At 47.9% G+C, this 19,537-nt stretch overlaps 1 protein-coding gene across 3 annotated transcripts in view; it reads left to right on the top strand.

Moving 5' to 3' along the window:
* Positions 1 to 19,537, top strand: part of plekha1a (pleckstrin homology domain containing, family A (phosphoinositide binding specific) member 1a) — a 22,521-nt gene continuing 2,984 nt past the window's right edge. The window contains exons 1-11 of one of the 3 annotated variants that reach the window (XM_084449261.1): positions 1 to 67; positions 5,077 to 5,298; positions 5,878 to 5,934; positions 7,361 to 7,406; positions 12,519 to 12,616; positions 12,740 to 12,871; positions 13,403 to 13,543; positions 14,125 to 14,193; positions 16,345 to 16,409; positions 16,525 to 16,678; positions 18,299 to 18,372. In XM_084449261.1, the coding sequence (XP_084305387.1) occupies positions 5,158 to 5,298; positions 5,878 to 5,934; positions 7,361 to 7,406; positions 12,519 to 12,616; positions 12,740 to 12,871; positions 13,403 to 13,543; positions 14,125 to 14,193; positions 16,345 to 16,409; positions 16,525 to 16,678; positions 18,299 to 18,372 (977 nt within the window). In that variant the 5' untranslated portion in view covers positions 1 to 67; positions 5,077 to 5,157. The remainder of the gene's footprint in view (positions 68 to 5,076; positions 5,299 to 5,877; positions 5,935 to 7,360; positions 7,407 to 12,518; positions 12,617 to 12,739; positions 12,872 to 13,402; positions 13,544 to 14,124; positions 14,194 to 16,344; positions 16,410 to 16,524; positions 16,679 to 18,298; positions 18,373 to 19,537) is intronic. The other 2 variants (XM_084449260.1, XM_084449259.1) reach the window with 2 other exon arrangements.

The raw sequence follows: 19,537 nt of genomic DNA, 5'->3' as shown, positions 1-19,537 counted from the left end.
GGGGCAGCAGTTCACTTCTGCACGTCAACCAGCCCTGCGCTTTCTTACTTTACCCAGGTGGAGTTGGGTGAGTAGCGATAGTAGTTTTTTCTCTCTCAGTCTCTGACATGAATGTAATATTGCTGTTATATGTAGTAAATTATGCGAACTAGTTTTAGTCTAGTGCTTTAGTGCAAGAACGATCTCATGCTAGCATGGCTACTCACCGAGGCTATCATCAGATAACGTTAACAAACTTTCTCTACTCTAATTTACCGCATCGATTAACCCAGCTATGTCTATCTAACCATCACTATCTTCCAACAAAATGCGTTTTATTTGGTTGAACTGCTGGCAAAACCGAGTGGTTGCCCCTTACACAGCGAGTTAGTGAGTTATCTAGCTAGCTAGTGCTAACCTACCTAGCTGATCTAACTTAGGCTAGCTAGCTAGGACTTGCTTAAGTTTAGCTACCGCCACTAGCTACCTATATACTAGCTAGCTAACTATCTTAATTATAGTAAACTACCTTGTTATTTACGGGTGGGTTAATGTGACGTATGGTTAGCTACAGTAGCTAGCTACGAATGTATCCTAGCTATGCTAACTGTTAGCTAGCTAGCACTAACAGCACTAACTTCAACTCATTCTATTTTGTTTTTAGCTGTTTTTTCTTGCTAGCCTAAATGTATCTTTAACTTGTAGCGAACTCATATCTGCCAATAACAGTCAGTGTTATACTGGCAGGCAAACTTAAGCTATCCGTGTGTCCAACTAAGCTAGCTTGCTGGAATGATGGCTAACTGAAGAGCAAAGCTGGTGTGCCCCTGCCTGGTTAGGGATAGCTAGTGTGCCCCTGCCTGGTTAGGGATAGCTGGTGTGCCCCTGCCTGGTTAGGGATAGCTGGTGTGCCACTGCCTGGTTAGGGATAGCTGGTGTGCCCCTGCCTGGTTAGGGATAGCTGGTGTGCCCCTGCCTGGTTAGGGATAGCTGGTGGTCCACTGCCTGGTTAGGGATAGCTGGTGTGCCACTGCCTGGTTAGGGATAGCTGGTGGTCCACTGCCTGGTTAGGGATAGCTGGTGTGCCCCTGCCTGGTTAGGGATAGCTGGTGTGCCCCTGCCTGGTTAGGGATAGCTGGTGTGCCCCTGCCTGGTTAGGGATAGCTGGTGTGTCACTGCCTGGTTAGGGATAGCTGGTGTGCCCCTGCCTGGTTAGGGATAGCTGGTGTGTACTGCCTGGTTAGGGATAGCTGGTGTGCCACTGCCTGGTTAGGGATAGCTGGTGTGCCCCTGCCTGGTTAGGGATAGCTGGTGTGCCACTGCCTGGTTAGGGATAGCTGGTGTGCCACTGCCTGGTTAGGGATAGCTGGTGTGCCCCTGCCTGGTTAGGGATAGCTGGTGTGCCACTGCCTGGTTAGGGATAGCTGCTGTGCCCCTGCCTGGTTAGGGATAGCTGGTGTGCCCCTGCCTGGTTAGGGATAGCTGGTGGTCCACTGCCTGGTTAGGGATAGCTGGCATAACTTGCTCCTCCATGGGAGCAGTGAAAACAAGCACCAGGGGTATGTCAAAGCCATGCCAAACATGTAACAATATTTGATATATTTCACAGGAGAGCATACTGAGACTGGTAAGATTACACCCTGTGCTTCCCGTCTCAGAAAAGCACATTCATCATAGTTTTTCCAACACATTTACACATGACCCACTGACTTCCATTGTAGCCCAGTGAGAGCCTGCAGAGAAACTGCAGCTAGCTCAATACTGGAATGATCAGTGAAATGATGGTCTCTGTTTCAGGTTCATGGTAGACAGACCACAAATAGGGCTTAATGTCCAAAATGGCACACTACCCCTTTAAACCAGGTAGCTATTTAAATTCAGTGAAAATTAAGGACTATGAATAAGCGAACCTGTCTAGTAGGGTTAGTGTAGGCTATTGCTTAATTGCAGCTAGTGTACTTCTTGTGGGTGGGGATTCATGAAAGTAGAGAGGGAGAGAGAGGGAGAGAGAGAGGGAGAGGGAGAGAGAGAGAGAGAGAGAGAGAGAGAGAGAGAGGGGGAGAGAGAGAGGGAGACAGAGAGAGAGACAGAGAGAGAGAGAGGCCTACACAGCTTGTCAGCAATAGCGTGACCAGACTTGCCACTTGCAGGGCATCAACTCCCATGTTTCGCTAGAACTGCAAAAAAAACTACCACACAACTTAGCACGGCTCATTTCAGACATGACGATGTTTAATTTGCAGGACAGAAGCAATACGGTGGAGCATAATGAGTTGAGTGAACATGGCGAGGAGACGATTTTGGACATACAGTAGTCCAGTCAGAATCACGGCGGATAAACACAGGGAGCCTCTCGACTGCAGATAGAGGGCCCATTGTTTCTCTATTGTCAGAGTTGGTTCCAATCCAGCGAGATGTAGCGTAGCCTATCACAAGGGTAGCTAGAACTGCCAACATGGGCTACCATTTTGCCTGTCTGGTCAAAATAGCCCAAACACTTCTTCCTGTTCACCATGTTTTCTCCAAGCTTTCGCTGCTCTTGAAAATAAGTGTTCAGTCAGGAGCATCATTAACACCAGTTCCTACCAGGTTTCTTGTACTGCTCCATATCAGCATCTCGCTGAACCTCTTGTCCAGCGCTATCTAGTCATCTGCCCCTCCTTCCCTGTCTCCCTAGTTCCCTCGTTCTTTTGTGCTTCTATAACCAGACCGTTTGGTTGCCAAGCTGGGGGTGTACACAGACGTTTCTCACACACGAGGGGTGAATGTAGACTCATGTTTGAATTAGCTAGGACTGAGCCAGATTTTTTTTTTTTTGCATGCTGCGTAGGCTACATACAGAGTGTGTGCGTGTGTGCGTGTGTGCGTGTGTGCGTGTGTGTGTGTGTGCGTGCGTGCGTGCATGCGTGTGTGTCTGTCTCTGTCTGGTTGTCTGTCTGTCTGTGTGTGTGTCTGTGGCTGCATGTGTGCAAGTGTGTTTGAGAGTGTGTTGGACTGTGTCTGTCATAGGGGATGACTCCGATGGATGCGGGGGCTTGTCCTGATGGCGTCACGCCAGAGCCGATGCACAACAAGCAGAGCTTTTGTCCCAGCTGTGCCCCCATCCTCCCACACATGGCTCACAGCGCCGGGTTCATTATCTGAGAGGGACGGGAGAGAGATATACAGAGAAGGAAGGAGGCATGGATAGTGACGAGAGGGAGGGAGAGAGGGAGGAAGGGAGAGAGAGGGAGGGAGAGCGAGGGAGGGAGCGAGGGAGGGAGGGAGGGAGGGAGAGCGAGGGAGGGAGCGAGCGAGGGAGGGAGGGAGGGAGGGAGGGAGGGAGAGGTAGAGAGGGAGGGAGAGGGAGGGAGAGCAAGGGAGAGGGTGGGAGGGAGAGGGAGAGGGAGGGAGAGGGAGGGAGCGAGGGAGCGAGGGAGCGAGGGAGGGAGGGAGGGAGGGAGGGAGCGAGGGAGGGAGGGAGGGAGCGAGCGAGCGAGGGAGGGAGGGAGGGAGGGAGGGAGGGAGGGAGGGAGGGAGCGAGCGAGCGAGCGAGGGAGGGAGGGAGGGAGGGAGAGCGAGGGAGAGGTAGGGAGTGAGGGAGTGGTAGAGAGGGAGGGAGAGAGAGAGAGTGTATGTGGAGGCAGGAGAGAATGTTTGACACAAAAAGGTCTAGTTCACTCTTTTTTTGTCCCCAGTTATAGACAGCCCAAACAATCTTTAGCTAGCCTAGTAGTCGTACATGCATGCACTCTGAAACAAAGGTTGTGTTCAATGACCCCTGTGTCTTCATCATTCACTGTTTTCTGAGCTACAGTTTCAAGTAACACCACTGCCAGCGTGAGGTACATTATATGTTCAGTTGACTCGACTGGCGAGGTGAAGTTGAGCAATAAAAGATCTGGACCCAGCTCTGTTCTTGGGTGGGTATTGGCAAGGACCTCACAATATGATACGCATCATGATACATGGGTTATAATACAATTATCACAATGTACTACTGTACATTTTTTACATTGCAATGCAATATATAAATTAGACACATAAAGTAGGATTTACTGTACTAAGAATTGATTGAATTGACAACCTATATTGTGTACAACCTTTTATTAAGATATACTAGTCTATGCTATTGTTGCGTGCTGCTTGAGAACTATTGTCATTAAAGGAGTAGTAAAGGGAAAATGCATGTTTAGCCCTGTTTTAAGGTTACTTATGATCATATACAATGGTTCAGATCAAAACGTTGACAAAACTAGCACTTTTGAGAAAGTCTGATAATTGCTCTACCACCGTTTTGGTCATACAATGGATGTGGGTTGGCACCTTGAAAAATCTTTCAAAAACATGTCGATTTTAAAGACAAGAAGCTGAAAGGGATGAAAAATCTCTGCCCTGACTTGCTTTACTGTTTGAGAAATTTGTCACATTGGGGGATAAAATAAAATAGCTAATCTGGCAACTCTGACAGACTTGCTAGCGAGTTTGCTTATTGCAAAGTAGAACAGTCACTGGCTTGCTTATCATTAACGTGAATGAGAAAACTTAATGTACAACGTATGGACACCAGGGCTCGCAGCATGTATTTTGAATCGTGAAAAAATCCGATTGTGATGATCGGCTGAATTGATTTGATTCCCCAGCCCTGCTCCCTTAGGGCTGCGGTGGACCAGGGTAGCTGTTGTTGTGAGCAGGACTGGGCTCCTACATGACTTGGGCTCCACTTGAGTTATTCACAGTTTGGCTGAGGAGGAGAGAGGCGGGAAGAGCCAGAGGCTCGCCAGAGGCCCGCCAGATGTGACTGCCGTGTGGGAGGGACAGCGCGAGGGGGCGGGAGGAGAGAGGGAAAGAACCGAGCGAAAGAAAGGGATGAAAAGCCAGGGAGGGGGAGAAGCCGTGTGGCTGACGTATAAAGGGATAAAGGCAGGGTTGTGGTGCGCACCGTGTCACATGATCCCCCAGTGTGGCGAGCGCCAGGTGGCAGAGACGAGAGAGAGACTAAGGGAGAGCAGCTGGGATTGGCAGAGCTCGCCACAGGGAAACACTACGACGACTCCTCTACGCCTCTTCTCACATCCCCACCTTTATTCTCTCTCTCTCTCTCTCTCCCCCCTACAGGCTCTCCTCCAAAAGCTCCCCTCACCCCTCTGCCCCCCCTGCTCCCGGGCCACTGGGCCAGGGAATGTTCCGGCTTGGGAGATGCCTTACGTGGATCGGCAGAACCGGATCTGTGGGTTCCTGGACATCGAGGAGAACGAGTGCAGCGGGAAATTCCTGCGGCGCTACTTCATCCTGGACACCCAGCTGGGCAGCCTGGTGTGGTACATGGACAACCCACAGGTAAGAGAACCGCTAACTGGCATGGATCTCCGGCATTCCTAGACCACCTGGTTACATAAACAACCACCGGTTTGCTAGCGTTAGCCTTTGCCATCCTCTACTGTCTGGTACATGGCACCTAAGACATTGAGTTCTCTAGTAGGGCGTACCACAGGTAACATTCCATTGGCGTACCGCAGCTAGCCTTAGATTAGCTTTTAGCATCCTGGCTGAGGGCTGGAACACACAGATCATGCTGGGTTATAGATGTCCTTTGATTTGTCAGAAGAATATTCAGCTATATTATTTATTCATTTTTTTCTGGGGAGATTTTAAATGATTCACTGCTGCTCTGTTTATAGAGCCCAACGATGAAAGTTTAATGAAGTCAAATCTGACTCCCAGATTCAGGATGACCCAGTAGCTCTGCGTCTCCATCCGTTGCATTGCTGCTTACTTCAAGCCAAATATAGCCTGTCTAGACCTACTCTTGGCGTCTAAGTTCCCTCCCTGCGTTCTTGTAGCACCCCCTCACGGCATCGGTCTGGCCATCCTCACTGTCTTCTTCTAGTGGCTCATCTCCATCTCTCTTCCCTATAGAACCTGCCCATCGGTGCAGAGTGTGTTGGCTCACTGAAACTCACTTACATCTCCAAGGTAAGAGGAGCTCGACTACCCCTCCCAGATATCCTGTCCTAGCTGCAGATGTAGTGAGAGTATCAATTCTAAACACACTAGAGTAAGAACCCATTCAATTTCGGAGCGGATCCAAATCATGGTGGCGGATCCACAAATTAATTCAACATTTTGAGCGAAGCCAGATATCTGTGTGAGAGCGCAAGAGACACGAGGACTAGGGTGTGCGGGGGGGGGGCGAGGGGCGAGGATTGCACCAAGCCGCCCCCTGCTGCCTGCGGGGTGGGAGGGGGGGGGTTGCCACACAGAGCCGCCCAAACACAGCCACCCATTCACCTCTATTCATTTTTTGCACTTTGGCTCAGGAGTGAAAAATTCCCCCCATTCATTTTCAATGGGGGAAGGGGTTGAAACGGCCATTTTTCAAAGTGGGAAGGTCACAGAGACATGGGGGTTTGACTGCCATAAAGCCCGACAAGCCCCCCTAACGAATGTGGCAATACCAAACATGTCCTGTTTGCAAAACAAAACTTTGAGAGAAGTGTTTCCCAAACGGCTAAAATGCTGCCTGACTGGGCAGAGAGGCACTTCATTTTGACAACTGAAGTCAATATGTTGCACAGCAAATACTTTTCCCCCAGAATAATTGTTGTAAATTCATACTTTTCTTCTTTTTTTTGCGAGTACATAGGAGTTATAATATAGGGTTCCCACGTGTCCTGGAAAAAAGTGACCTATTTCCAGTCACGGAAAACACATGGAAAAAGAGAGACAAAGTCAAATGTCCTGAAAAATTGTGTTGTCCTGGAAAATGTCAACATTCTCCTATTTTCCTTTAGCTGAGAATGAGCTACTAGGCTATCAATCAGAGCTCAGATCAGTCAGAGGTTAGCGCCTTGCATGGCAGCTACGGCCATAGGTGTGTGAATGGGTGAATGAGAGGCCATTGTAAAGCGCTTTGAGTGCCGCTAAGGTGGAAAAGCGCTATATAAGTGCAGTCCATTTCCCATTTTACCATTTATTGTCATTTACATGCTTACACATGACCAGCCGTGTATGATAAAAAATAAACTACTACTAATAATAATAGTCGTATACTAAGAATAAAATAATCATAAATAATAAATATAAATAGTTTAATAAGTCAATATTTAATAGGTCAATATGTATCTTTTATTGAGATTTGAATGCACTCTAGGCCTATTAAATGGCATCTGATAGCCTAGGGAGAAAGAGAGAGAGAGAGAGAGACCTTGCTGCTTTATCTCTCAATCACTGTCTGTTGATTTTGGCCACTTACACATTCAATAACTGCACATACTGATGAAATGCGTTCATGGGCGGAGGTCCTTTCTAATTTAGCAGTTGCCACCCCGCTATGGCCATCAGTGCTGAAAACAAACCCGATGACAACACTGGGTTCTCAAATTCTCTTTCTGTTTTCCAGGTCAGCGATGCCACTAAGCAGAGGCCAAAGGCAGAGTTCTGCTTCGGTAAGTTCAGACCTCCTGGGCCACAGCCATCTTGGCCCGTCTCCCCCTTCCTCCTCTTTCAGGTCTCTGGTCTGGTCAGTTCACATGGAGCTGTTTGGATTGGTTATGTGCATGACTGACCCAAATCATTTTCGAATATTCTACTGTTATTATGACCGAATACTTGAATATTCGAGAAGTTTTTTATTTAGTTATTTTTATTTTTTATTTTTAACATATGGCATACAGTAAATTACATATCCCAGTGATTTAAGAGGCAATCTTGTCTACCTGATTTATTTTTTGCACGCAGAACTGGTTTGTTAAAATATTTTTTACACAAATTGCAAATAAAGGTTGACAACTTTTTGGGGGCTTTTATCCTTTCTAGGCTACCGGTATTTTGATAGGCCTACCTCTCTCTCTCAGTGCATGATCAGCCTAGATGCGTTGTCTCAGACACAGATCAAATGAATGATTCGTAGGTTATTCGATAGCCTAAGTAAAAAATGTATACAAGTAATATTCATACTGGCTTAAATAAAGTATTTGAAAGTATAGGTATTTCCCGGTATTTTAGTGGTAACTAAACCATTCATAGAGGGAATAAATATCAGCTCATTGGTGCTCAGGACCTGTGCTGACGAGCTGGGCGAATCCCTCGCGGACCTCTTCAACCTGAGTCTGAAACAGGTAGGGGTCCCAGAGCTGTGGGAAACATCCTGCCTGCAGTACCCAAGAACAGAAACCCTGGTGACTTAAATGACTACAGAACAGTGTCCTATCATGGAGACCCTGGAGAGGCTTGTCCTTGCTCATCTACAGTAAGATCCATAGTGGAGAAAGACCTGGACCCCCTGCGGTTTGCCTCCAGTTTAACTTGTGTGGCTGGTAGCACTGTGAGGATGAGGATGATGATGAGGATGTTCTTTGATTTCTGAAGTGCCTTATCATTCAGCCCGCAATCCCGGGAGACAAGCTACGGCCGATGGAGATGGACACCCCCATTGTGACCTGGATTTGGGACTACCTGACCGGCAGGCCACAGTGTGCGAGGCTTCAGGACTGTGTTTCAGGGAGTGGTCAGCAACACTTGAGTCTCTCAAGAGACCTGTCCTGTCTTCTGTCCTGTTCACACACTACACTTCGGAACTCACATTCAACGGAGATGCGCCACCTGTAGAAGCACTCTGACCACTCTGCTGTTGCTGGATGTGTAAGAGGACAGGAGAAGGACCACAGAGGCCTTGGGGAGAAACTCGTTGGATGGTGTTTGCAGAATCACCTGCAGCTCAACACGGGGAAGGCCAAGGAGCTGGTGGTTCACTTCAGGAGGAAGAAGACTCCGCAGAATGATTTTCCATTATACTGTATCCATACACACTTTTATTTTATATTTTTAATATATTTTTGTTCTCTTTTTTTAGCACAAGGAAAATATACAGAAAAAGACAGGGAATTGATACAAATATATAAAATGAAGGATAGAATTCAATCATCAATAGATTATTCTTTTAATAATCTTTTAAATTGATTTAAAATGTCCTTACATAACCTCTGCCCTCAGGATCACCTCCAGGGAGCGAGGGATGAAGTTTCTGCCGTATTTTTACATTTTCTGTAAATTATTTAGAGTATTGCGATGTATTGTATTATATCATATCGCAATGTATCGGGATACAATCATATCGTGACCCATGTATCGCGATGCGTATCATATCGCGAGGTCCTTGCCAATACCCAGCCCTGCTTCATCTTGCCCCCGTGCTCTATGGAGCGTTATCATAGGTCCGTCCTACCAGCTGCCATCAGACGCTCGGTGCATCTCCTGACTGGCTGGACATTATGAACCCGAGCCAGCTGGGAGGGAGCTAACTAAGGTGGCTTGCTGGGGCACCAGTCGTTTCTTCTCAGGACAGTTATTATTATTAGTTAGTCAGTTACTGTAGTTAGTTATAGCCGGCAGCTATTACTAGGTATTATTGTGAATATTTGGCAGCTTACAGTTTCACTTAATTTTCACTTACTATTTATTGATTACATTTTTTGGGTACATTTTTGGGTACATTTTGTACATCTTGCATACTGCTGTATATTGTGCCTTTTTGTGCCTTATAGTTCTGCCATTTTGTACATTTCTGTGCCTAGTGTGTCTTTGTTATGTGTTTTGTTTTGTTGTGTGTATTTGCTGCAGCAAAAGAATTTCCCTTCGGGGATAAATAAAGTTGATATCTACCGGTATTTATCTATCGATCGCTATCAGACTGTTCATTCATTCATTAAATGCAGCTTAATCTCACACTGATATATCTTCATTCTGGCTTCACTCTGTCAATAAGTCAACAGCGAATGTTTTTGTAGGCTTTTCCCCTGCCACATCTCTGCCCAAGTAGCTGCAGTGTGCTTGCTGTCCTCTTATCGAGTCTGGAGGAAGCTCACAGTTGTCCTGTGTCTGAAGCATGAAGCGTGGGGTGTGTTAGTGTGTGTTGAGGTCCTGTGTCTGAAGCGTGGGGTGTGTTAGTGTGTGTTGAGGTCCTGTGTCTGAAGCATGGGGGGTATTAGTGTGTGTTGAGGTCCTGTGTCTGAAGCGTGGGGTGTGTTAGTGTGTGTTGAGGTCCTGTGTCTGAAGCATGGGGGGTATTAGTGTGTGTTGAGGTCCTGTGTCTGAAGCGTGGGGTGTGTTAGTGTGTGTTGAGGTCCTGTGTCTGAAGCGTGGGGTGTGTGAGTGTGTGTTGAGGTCCTGTGTCTGAAGCGTGGGGTGTGTTAGTGTGTGTTGAGGTCCTGTCTCTGAAGCGTGGGGTGTGTTAGTGTGTGTTGAGGTCCTGTGTCTGAAGCGTGGAGTGTGTGTGTGTATGTTGAGTTCCTGTGTCTGAAGCAAGGTGTGTGTGAGTGTGTGTTGAGGTCCTGTGTCTGAAGCGTGGGGTGTGTTGAGGTCCTGTGTCTGAAGCATGGGGTGTGTGTGTGTGTGTGTGTGTGTGTGTGAGTGTGTGTTGAGGTCCTGTCAGGATACCCACATCCTAATCGGAACCCAATTCAGCGACGCCTGTGGTAGGCCTATTTTATGACCGCTTCTTGCGTGCCACATTTAACTGATTTACACAATCAGCACTGCCAGGTGTGTTTTTATGCTGGGCTAACCTGGTCTGGACCCTCAGGAGGACCTCAGGCCATTGGCCAGAATTTATTTTTTATTTTTTATTGAATTTCATCAAATTAGGGGCCCTGGGTTTTTACATTTGGAAATGGAACGGGCGATTCGCCAGCATATGATTGATAATGTTCCATATGGAATTGCAATGTGGTGTAATAACGGTTGTCTCTGGCGCAATGGGTTGGATGTGACTAATTGTCATATTTTCGCAGCCCTCAATGTCACGTACACTCCAGCTGGCTCACAGCGGTTCCATGGTGCAGAGAAGACGGCTTGTTTTTCAGCCATCAACCCCATCCCAAGGCTTTTTAATGATTCTTAATTGCTATTTTCAGGAAAGGCTGTTTTGGGAAGTTTGGGAAAAGCTGTCACTACTTCCAGATGGACTTTACAGTAAATCGAGGGTCTGAGTAACAGACTGATTCGCGTGTGTGTGTGTGTGTGTGGGGGGGGGGGTGGGTGTGTGGGTAGAGAAAGGGGACAGGCGGGTGTGTGTGTGTTGTGTTCATATGCCCGTGTGATTCTGCCCAGCTGTGTGACTCAACCACACATTTCTGGGGTATGTGTGTATCTGATGGCAGCTATGACTCAGATGTCACGTCCCTCTCCCAGAAGCCTGTACCCAGGAAATCTCCCCCTCCATTACCTGACTAATTTGTCTTTATCATTTCCTTGTTTTTGGCAAGGAGCTTAAAAAGAAAGAGGTGTCAGAGACATCATCATTCACATTCTGTCCGGAACTACACCGGGAGCCAAATATTTTTTTTCGGTGACTCATTCTCGAGTTTAAATTCCGGTTACTCATTGTCTCCTAGTCCTCCCACTCCTTGGCGAGTTACTGATTAACTTCAGAGCTAATGTTCAACCACCGGTCTGTAACCCTCTGATTGTGGAATCTTAATTGTGATTTTACATATGGTTAACGTTTTTTGTTTGAGGTGTCTTAAGTAGGTTAAATCACCAAACGCTACCAAATGAACGAGGTTTGGAGAGGAAAGAGGGAAAATGAAAGCTGGTGTTTTACGGCTTTGCATGTGTTCATGAACAGAGGCTTATGACCACACGCTCGCACACACACACACACACACAAGCATCACGCACACACATAGGCTTCTCACACACACGCATCACACACACAAGCATCACACACACACAGGCTTCTCACACACACACACATACACACACACACACACACACACACACACACACACACACACAGGCCTCACACAGAGCGAGAGTCAAATATGTGGAAGAATGACGTCCATTGTGCCACCATGTTCTGATGCAGCTTGATTTGCACCCTCCCCCACCCTGGCTTACCGGTCAGACTCCAGCCTAACGTCATTTACCCCAACGCTCTAGAGGGGGGGGGGGGGGGGGGCAGGGGCAGAGGGCTGGAAAGAGAAGGGCAGAGAGAGACAAGAGCACTCTGTGAGAATCACTGATTCAGAGCTAATCTGGATTTGACCTAAAACTGCTTTGTGATTGATGGTGTGTCAGAGACAGACAGACAGACAGACAGACAGACAGACAGAGAAAGCTCATTAGCCTTAAGGCCTGGCGGGGGGTGATCCAGCTGGTTTCCATGTTTTCCTACCCATGTTAAGAGGGTCCTGCTACCGATGTGCTGTGTCCTGTGAACTACAGCAGACTATAGGTAGCCTGGTCTTAGTCCCAGCCCGGTTTTACCACTTCCTCTCTCTCTCTCTCTGTCTCTCTCTCTCTCTCTCTCTCTCTCTCTCTCTTTCTCTGTCTGTGTCTGTCTCTGTCCCTCTCTCTCTGTCTCTCTGTCCCTCTCTCTCTCTCTCTGTCTCTCTCTCTGTCTCTCTCTGTCCCTCTCTCTGTCCCTCTCTCTGTCCCTCTCTCACTCTCTCTCTCTCAATTCAGTTCAAATGGGCTTTACAGGAAACATACAGATGTTTACATTACAGTATCCGAAGCAAGTGAAAAATAAATGAAATGTCTCTCTCTCCATCTCTCAGTCATCAATGCTGGTATGAGGAAGTTCTTCCTCCAGGCCAATGATCAGCAGGACCTGGTGGACTGGGTGAACGCTCTCAACAAGGCCACCAAAATCACGGTGAGACACACACACACACACACACACATCAATCTTGTTATATAACTGCCAAATAATTCAGTTGTGCATTCAGATAAGGGCCCGCCACTGTTTTCATCACTTTATTCCCGGTTCTGCCTGCAGGTGCCAAAGACGTGCGACGGCCTGCAGAACGTGGAGAACCAGAAAGCCCTGATGGACGTGCTGGGGTCCAAGAAACAGGTCTCCTACAAGACGGAGATCATCGGAGGGGTCCCCATCATCACCCAGACACAGGTGCACGCGCCTGGCCACACCGTGGCGTCCGCGCTCCGCTCCGCTCTGAAATAACAAGTAGTTGCCCTCTCACAGAGCGCCTCGTCGTATTTACTAGGGCTGGGTATCGATTCGAATTTCAAGATTCGATTCCGATTCCCATTCACAAGGTTCAGAATCGATTATCACGATTCAATTCGATTCGATTCAGTATCGATTCGGTTAGTGTTACTAAAACTTGTTTTTTTTAGCTGTGACCTTAATTACATGACTGCCAAGTTATGCAACACATCAATACTAGGGCCGGGTATCGATACTGATTTCCAAAAATGAATGAATTAATTAATTAATTAATCATTGAATGCAGTAATGAACTATTCATTCCTTCATTTATTCATTCATTCATTAAATAAAAGATCAATTTTGGGATTCATGAATCGATTCTGAATCATTTGATTCAGAATCGATGAATCGATTTTTTAAACCCAGCCCTAGTATTTACGCCAAAGCGTGGAAAACATTTCATAACGATGATGTCATGGCGCTTTCCAGCAGGAAGGGTCGGAGTGCCAGGACGGTCTAGAGCGAGAGGCGCTGCGCCGGTCACACAGCCAGCTGCCATACTTCCTGGGCAGGCCGGCCCAGGAGCACACGGTCATCAAGTCCGGCTTCTGCGTCAAGCAGGGGGCTGTGGTGAGTGCGGTGGCCAGCGCGGTGGCAGGGTCTTCAGGGTAGGGATGAGACGGTATACCGTAAAACCGTGAACCGCGGTATAAAATGTCCACGGTATTAGAACTGTGGCATTCCCTGCGTTTACGGTATTACGTTTACGGTGTTACGCAATAATGCGCTGCTGAAACTTCACATTTCAAGTTGCTTGCAACAGTTAATTTTGTCATTTAATATAAGCTTGCTATTAATAAACTGAGATTAATTACAATAGTGTGTATTTTCCATCATGTATTGCACTGTAGTTCCTTCAAAGTAAAATGCTTGTTTTTTTTTATGTGTGTTGGGGAGGTGAAATGTCGTATACCGTGAAATACCGTAAACCGTACCGTGTAACTAGATACCGTACCGTACCGTAATGCAAAAATCCATACCGTCTCATCCCTACTTCAGGGTGTGGCGGATCACAGTCGGGGCATCATGGGATACGATAGGTCCGTAGTATAGAGAGTTTTATTGGCTCTCGGTAGACACTTGTATGTGTCATGAGAAGTTGCATGTGTTGTTTTTGCTTCTCATTTGTTGTATGTGTACGCCGTCTACAGATGAGGAACTGGAAAAGAAGATATTTCCTACTGGAGGAGAACTCGATGAGTTACTTCAAAACAGATCTGGTAAATATTCCCTTCTCGTCGGCACCCTGGAGCTGGAACGGCTAGAACAACCGTCCGGACGGATCGACTAGCGAGCCGTGTTGTTATTCACTCATTCACACACGCACCGGTGGAATGCGAACCCACACACACGCGGTTTTGACACGTTTCCCTTCACGCCCATGGAATCCTGCGCAGGTCCGAGCGTGCCTCTCCTCTTACCCCCGCCGCCTTACCCTCAGACGCGCACACGTCACCGTCCGGGTGCCCAAAGTTTACTCTAGCGTGCGTCTAGCGAGAAGTCAACTGTGCTTTCTGTCTCCTCGCTTAATCCTCGGCTGTATCGACGCCAAACCCGCAAGCCAAGAATGTTATCCTCCCCGAACAAAACATAGGCCTAGGTTGGAAGTGTCATAAGATTGCCAAAAGCTACATCAGTGACATGTCGGTGATATAATTATAAAAAGTAAGCCATAACACACTCAACTCAGTGTTTAAAGTCTTAACACTTCTGGGTTCTCAATCCTAATAAATGTAGATGATGAAAAAGGAAATGGGCAGCTTTCTAAATTTGTTAATATGCTTTATTTGCCACATGGACGTTTCCGGGCAATGCCCTTCCTCAGCGTGTATATCGGCAATCTAATCACTTCACGCACACAGGTGTGGTAATTATGGGCACCGTTATCAACAGGTGTATTAAAATCCTTCACAATTACAAGAATAACAGGATAACAGAATATCTAGGGAATGTATCCAAAATATTTCCCTCTGAATAAGAATTCTGTCTTCATCCACCTCTCCGTGGTCTAGTCACTGTCTTAATACCCGTATACGTAGTGAGATTCACTCAAACTGGGATTATGACTGTTGAATTGCCTCGTCACTGATCATTTCTCATCAGGATTCTGAATAGGACACTTATGTTCACAGATCCTGGTTTTTAACTCTCATGTTGCTTTCCCAATATAAGTGACATGGACTTTTTAACAGGTAAACCACATATCTACTGTAGTGTTAACATGCGATTCTGTCTCTAACCTTAAAGTCGCACTGAAACGGACGTTTGAGATCATCTAACTGACGTAGTTTGAAGTATTTCCGACGCAAACAAGCTATGAGGGTGGGACATATGTTTAGAGGAATTTGATTGGAACATTGACAAGTGGACGGGTTTTAAGAACTTTAGACAGATTCGATAGAAGGATAACGTTGATTGACAGGTGGATGTCGTGAGATTATTGGCCTAAAATCTAAGGTACCTGGTGTTGTAATTGCACGTGACCTACCGTTTTCCAGAAAGTAAGAAATTATATACTTTGATATACGATTACAACAAAAGTAGAATTTTGTAAATGTTTTGGCATAAAACGTTGAATAGGTGAACACTATGACTAATTATGTGAACCAAAATGGGACAGAATGCTTTTTTCATTTCAGTGCGACTTTAATGTCACCATCAGGCTTCGGATGGATGAGTTGATTACCCTTAATCATAGAATAACGGTGTACACAATTATGACGGGGAAAACACTTGGTATCTGGGACATAAAGGGGCCACCGTACGTTAGATGACCTCCTATAAAAAATATCTAGGCGAAGTTTAAAATGCACTTTGTGTGTCACTTTCCAATATGTGTCAGTGTCTGCTAACAACTTGTTTGATGGAATTGGATATACTATAGGACTATATGGATATACTATAGGACTATATGGATATACTATAGGACTATATGGATATACTATAGGACTATATGGATATACTATAGGACTATATGGATATACTATAGGACTATATGGATATACTATAGGACTATATGGATATACTATAGGACTATATGGATATACTATAGGACTATATGGATATACTATAGGACTATATGGATATACTATAGGACTATATGGATATACTATAGGACTATATGGATATACTATAGGACTATATGTAGACACCAATCCTAGCCCCTGAAGGGAAGTTTCTCTGGGTTTAGGTTTGAGAAGATCCGATCTTCCGAACTTTGCGGACCGTTTCAGATGACTGTCCAATCTGTCACTTAACTGTTTTACAATCTCTTCTATATTTGCAGCCTCTTCGCAAATATAATCATAATAATCAATATAATCATATCCGTGTCTGTGTTCCCTGCTACCCTCACCCCCCCCCCTCTTCAGGAGAAGGACCCTCTGAGAATGATCCCATTAAAGGAGGTCCACAAAGTGCAGGAGTGCAAACAGAGGTGCGTAAGCCGACCCGATGGAAGAACCTCTCCATGTTACATCCTTCCGTCCGGCGCATCACAGCGTCCGTCATTCCTGACTGACCCCCCCCCCCCCTCTCCGCTCCTCCCCCAGCGACATCATGATGAGAGACAACCTGTTCGAGGTGGTCACTACCTCCAGGACCTTCTACATCCAGGCCGACAGCCCGGAGGAGATGCACGGCTGGATCAAGGCCATCTCCGGGGCCATCGTGGCCCAGCGGGGGCCGGGAAGGTCTGCAGCCACAGTACGTACCGTCGATGACCCCCCAGGCCTACCTGGGTCCTCCTGACCTTGGGAGGGGTTTATGGGTGGGGGGGGGGGGGGTAGTCTGGAGTCAAACACCACAAAACATGGGCAGATGGGGTGGAACCACCGCATTAACCTACCTTTCAAATCCAGCCGCATTTGAACATTATTTATTCGGGGGCGTGTTTCGGGGGCGTGTTTTGTGACTAAATGAAATACCCATTTAGGCGATACACTTTGCCGTTTTGTGTAGTAAAAACCTCTGAGTTGAGCGCTAAAGTGGACGAAAGTCAAAGATGATCGCACCTTGTGTGGCAGTCAAATATGCTATCGACAGCTCGCTAGAGTTCAGGACTCGTTAGCGATACTTGAAAAGTGGAAATCTGTGGCCAGTGACCAATCGGAAGCCAAATCAGCCTCTCCGCACAGCCCACTTATCTGCGCGGGCCAATCAGCATCCTATTGAAAATCCGATAGGATTCTCATTGGTGTCCACGATTATCATAGCTTGTTCCCAGACGTTCTTGTCGCAGCGAGAGCTTCTGGGTACTCAGATTATGGGGAGGCTACCTGGCCCTGTGAGAGGGGTAGGGGGAGGCCGACCGGGTTTTTGGATGAGGCCCATCTGGGATGAGGGCTATAAGGGCTAAGGATGAGTTTGCTGCATGCTCTCTGTCTTAAGTCTTTGTCTTCTAGCTACAGGATCAGATCATGGCGTCTCTTGTGTGTGACCGTGTGACCATGTTGACACAACGCCCGAGCGATTCTGCACCCTGGTATTTCTTTCACCTCCTTCTCATGTGCTCTGACACTAACACAGCTTCAGCGTGTATTCACCCCCTCTGAGCTCAGGGAGGGGTGCGCTGGTGTCGTACCATGTGTGCTGTTGTAGATCTCCCTCTGGGCTTCAGGCCCGCTCTCCTTCTCTGCTCTCTCCAAGCCGCACGTCTGCACCCTTTTCTCTCTTCTCTTCTCTCTCCCTCTCTCCTCATCGTCTGTGGAGGCAGGGCTGACCCCCCCCCCCCGCCTCTTTCTCTCTCTCTCCCTCTCCTCCTCTCTCTCCCCCCTCCCCGTCGTCTGTGGAGGCAGGGCTGACCCTCCCCCCCCCCTCTCTCTCTCTCTCTCTCTCTCTCTCTCCTCCTCTCTCTCCCCCCTCCCCGTCGTCTGTGGAGGCAGGGCTGCCCTCCCCCCTCTCTCTCTCTCCCTCTCCTTCTCCTCCTCTCTTCCCCCTCCCCATCGTCTGTGGAGGCAGGGCTGGCCCTCTCTCTCTCTCTCCCTCTCTCCCTCTCCTCCTCTCTTCCCCCTCCCCGTCGTCTGTGGAGGCAGGGCTGACCCCCTCTCTCTCTCTCCTCCTCCTCTCCCCCCTCCCTGTCGTCTGTGGAGGCAGGGCTGACCCCCCCCCCCTCTCTCTCTCTCTCTTTCTCTCTCTCTCTCTCCTCCTCTCTTCCCCCTCCCCGTCGTCTGTGGAGGCAGGGCTGACCCCCTCTCTCTCTCTCTCTCCCTCTCCTCTCTTCCCCCTCCCCGTCGTCTGTGGAGGCAGGGCTGACCCCCCCCCCCCTCTCTCTCTCTCTCGGTCCATCAGCCCGCTCTAATCCAGCTTTGCACTGTCTTGTTGCAGATGCGGCAGGCCAGACGGCTGTCGAACCCCTGTATACAGAGGTACACGTCTCGAATCGGGGAGTGCAGCAGCACGTACGTCAGCTTTCCTACCCCCCCCCCCTGTCCCAACCCCCCCCCTGTCCCACCCACCCCCCCCCTCTCCCCCCGGCTGACGCCCCCTCTCATCCGCTCACCTTCCGTAGCGTAGAGACGCTCTGGAGCGGATCGGGACTCGCCCGTCCGCCCCTACTGTCGGCAGCAAACCGGGCCCTCGTCCGGGGCCACTAACTCTCCCACGCGCCCCCCCCCGTGACTAAACAAGCTCCTCGCTGCCCCTGATCTCCCCCCCCCCCCCTCTTACCTTAGCTTCGGGGTCGGCCGTTCACCCCTCTGGGAGCTGGGGTACCGGCGCAGTTCTAGTTCTGCCGCCTCACTCCTGGTCCCCTGCCTCCCCTCCTCCCCTGCTCCACCCCACGGCTTTGATTCTGGTTTTGCACCCCTCCCCCCTCTCTCTCTCTCCCTCCCTCTCTCTCCCCCTCTCTCTCTCTTTCTGTCTCTCTCTCTCTTTCTGTCTCTCTCTATCTCTCCCTCTCTCTCCCCCTCGCTCTTTCTCCCTCTCTCTCTCTCTCTCTCTCTCTCTCCCTCTTCCCCTCTCCCTCTCTCCCTCTCTCTCTCTTCCCCGTTATATGCTTATTTCCTGTGGCGGCCATATTGGTCGAGTCTGACATAATCAGGTGGGAGAATGCGGAAGTGCCCGTTGATTCCAATACTAAAAGTTTATTATAAAAACACCACTTCAAGAACCGAAATAGTCAAAATAACAGGCTGAATACACTAACGGAATTACAAACTCATCATTACTAAACTCCGGTTGTTTTTCACTGCCATAGTTTTTGCGTTTGGAAATACATGGAAGTGAATGAGCCAGTTAGCCGTCAGCTGCATTCACTTCCATGTATTTCCAAACGCGAAAACAACGGCAGTGAAAAACAACTGGAGTCTGGTAATGATGAGTTTGTAACCCCGAGAGTGTATTCAACCTGTTATTTTAACTATTTTGGTTCTTGAAGTGGTGTTTTTATAATGAACTTATACAACTTAACATTGGAGTCAACGGGCACTTCTGCATTCTCCCACCTGATTACGTCAGACTCAACCAATATGGCCGCCACGGGAAATAAGCGTATTGAAGATGACTGGTTGTTTTAAAATGTCCCTTCTGTAACATTGTAACCTCTATAGCTTTGTCTTAAACACG

The sequence above is a fragment of the Borostomias antarcticus genome (genome assembly GCF_949987555.1).
Source record: "Borostomias antarcticus genome assembly, chromosome: 2".
Taxonomy (NCBI): Eukaryota; Metazoa; Chordata; class Actinopteri; order Stomiiformes; family Stomiidae; genus Borostomias; species Borostomias antarcticus.
The sequence above is the reverse complement of the archived record's forward strand: the minus strand, read 5'-3'. Positions and strand labels throughout refer to the sequence as shown.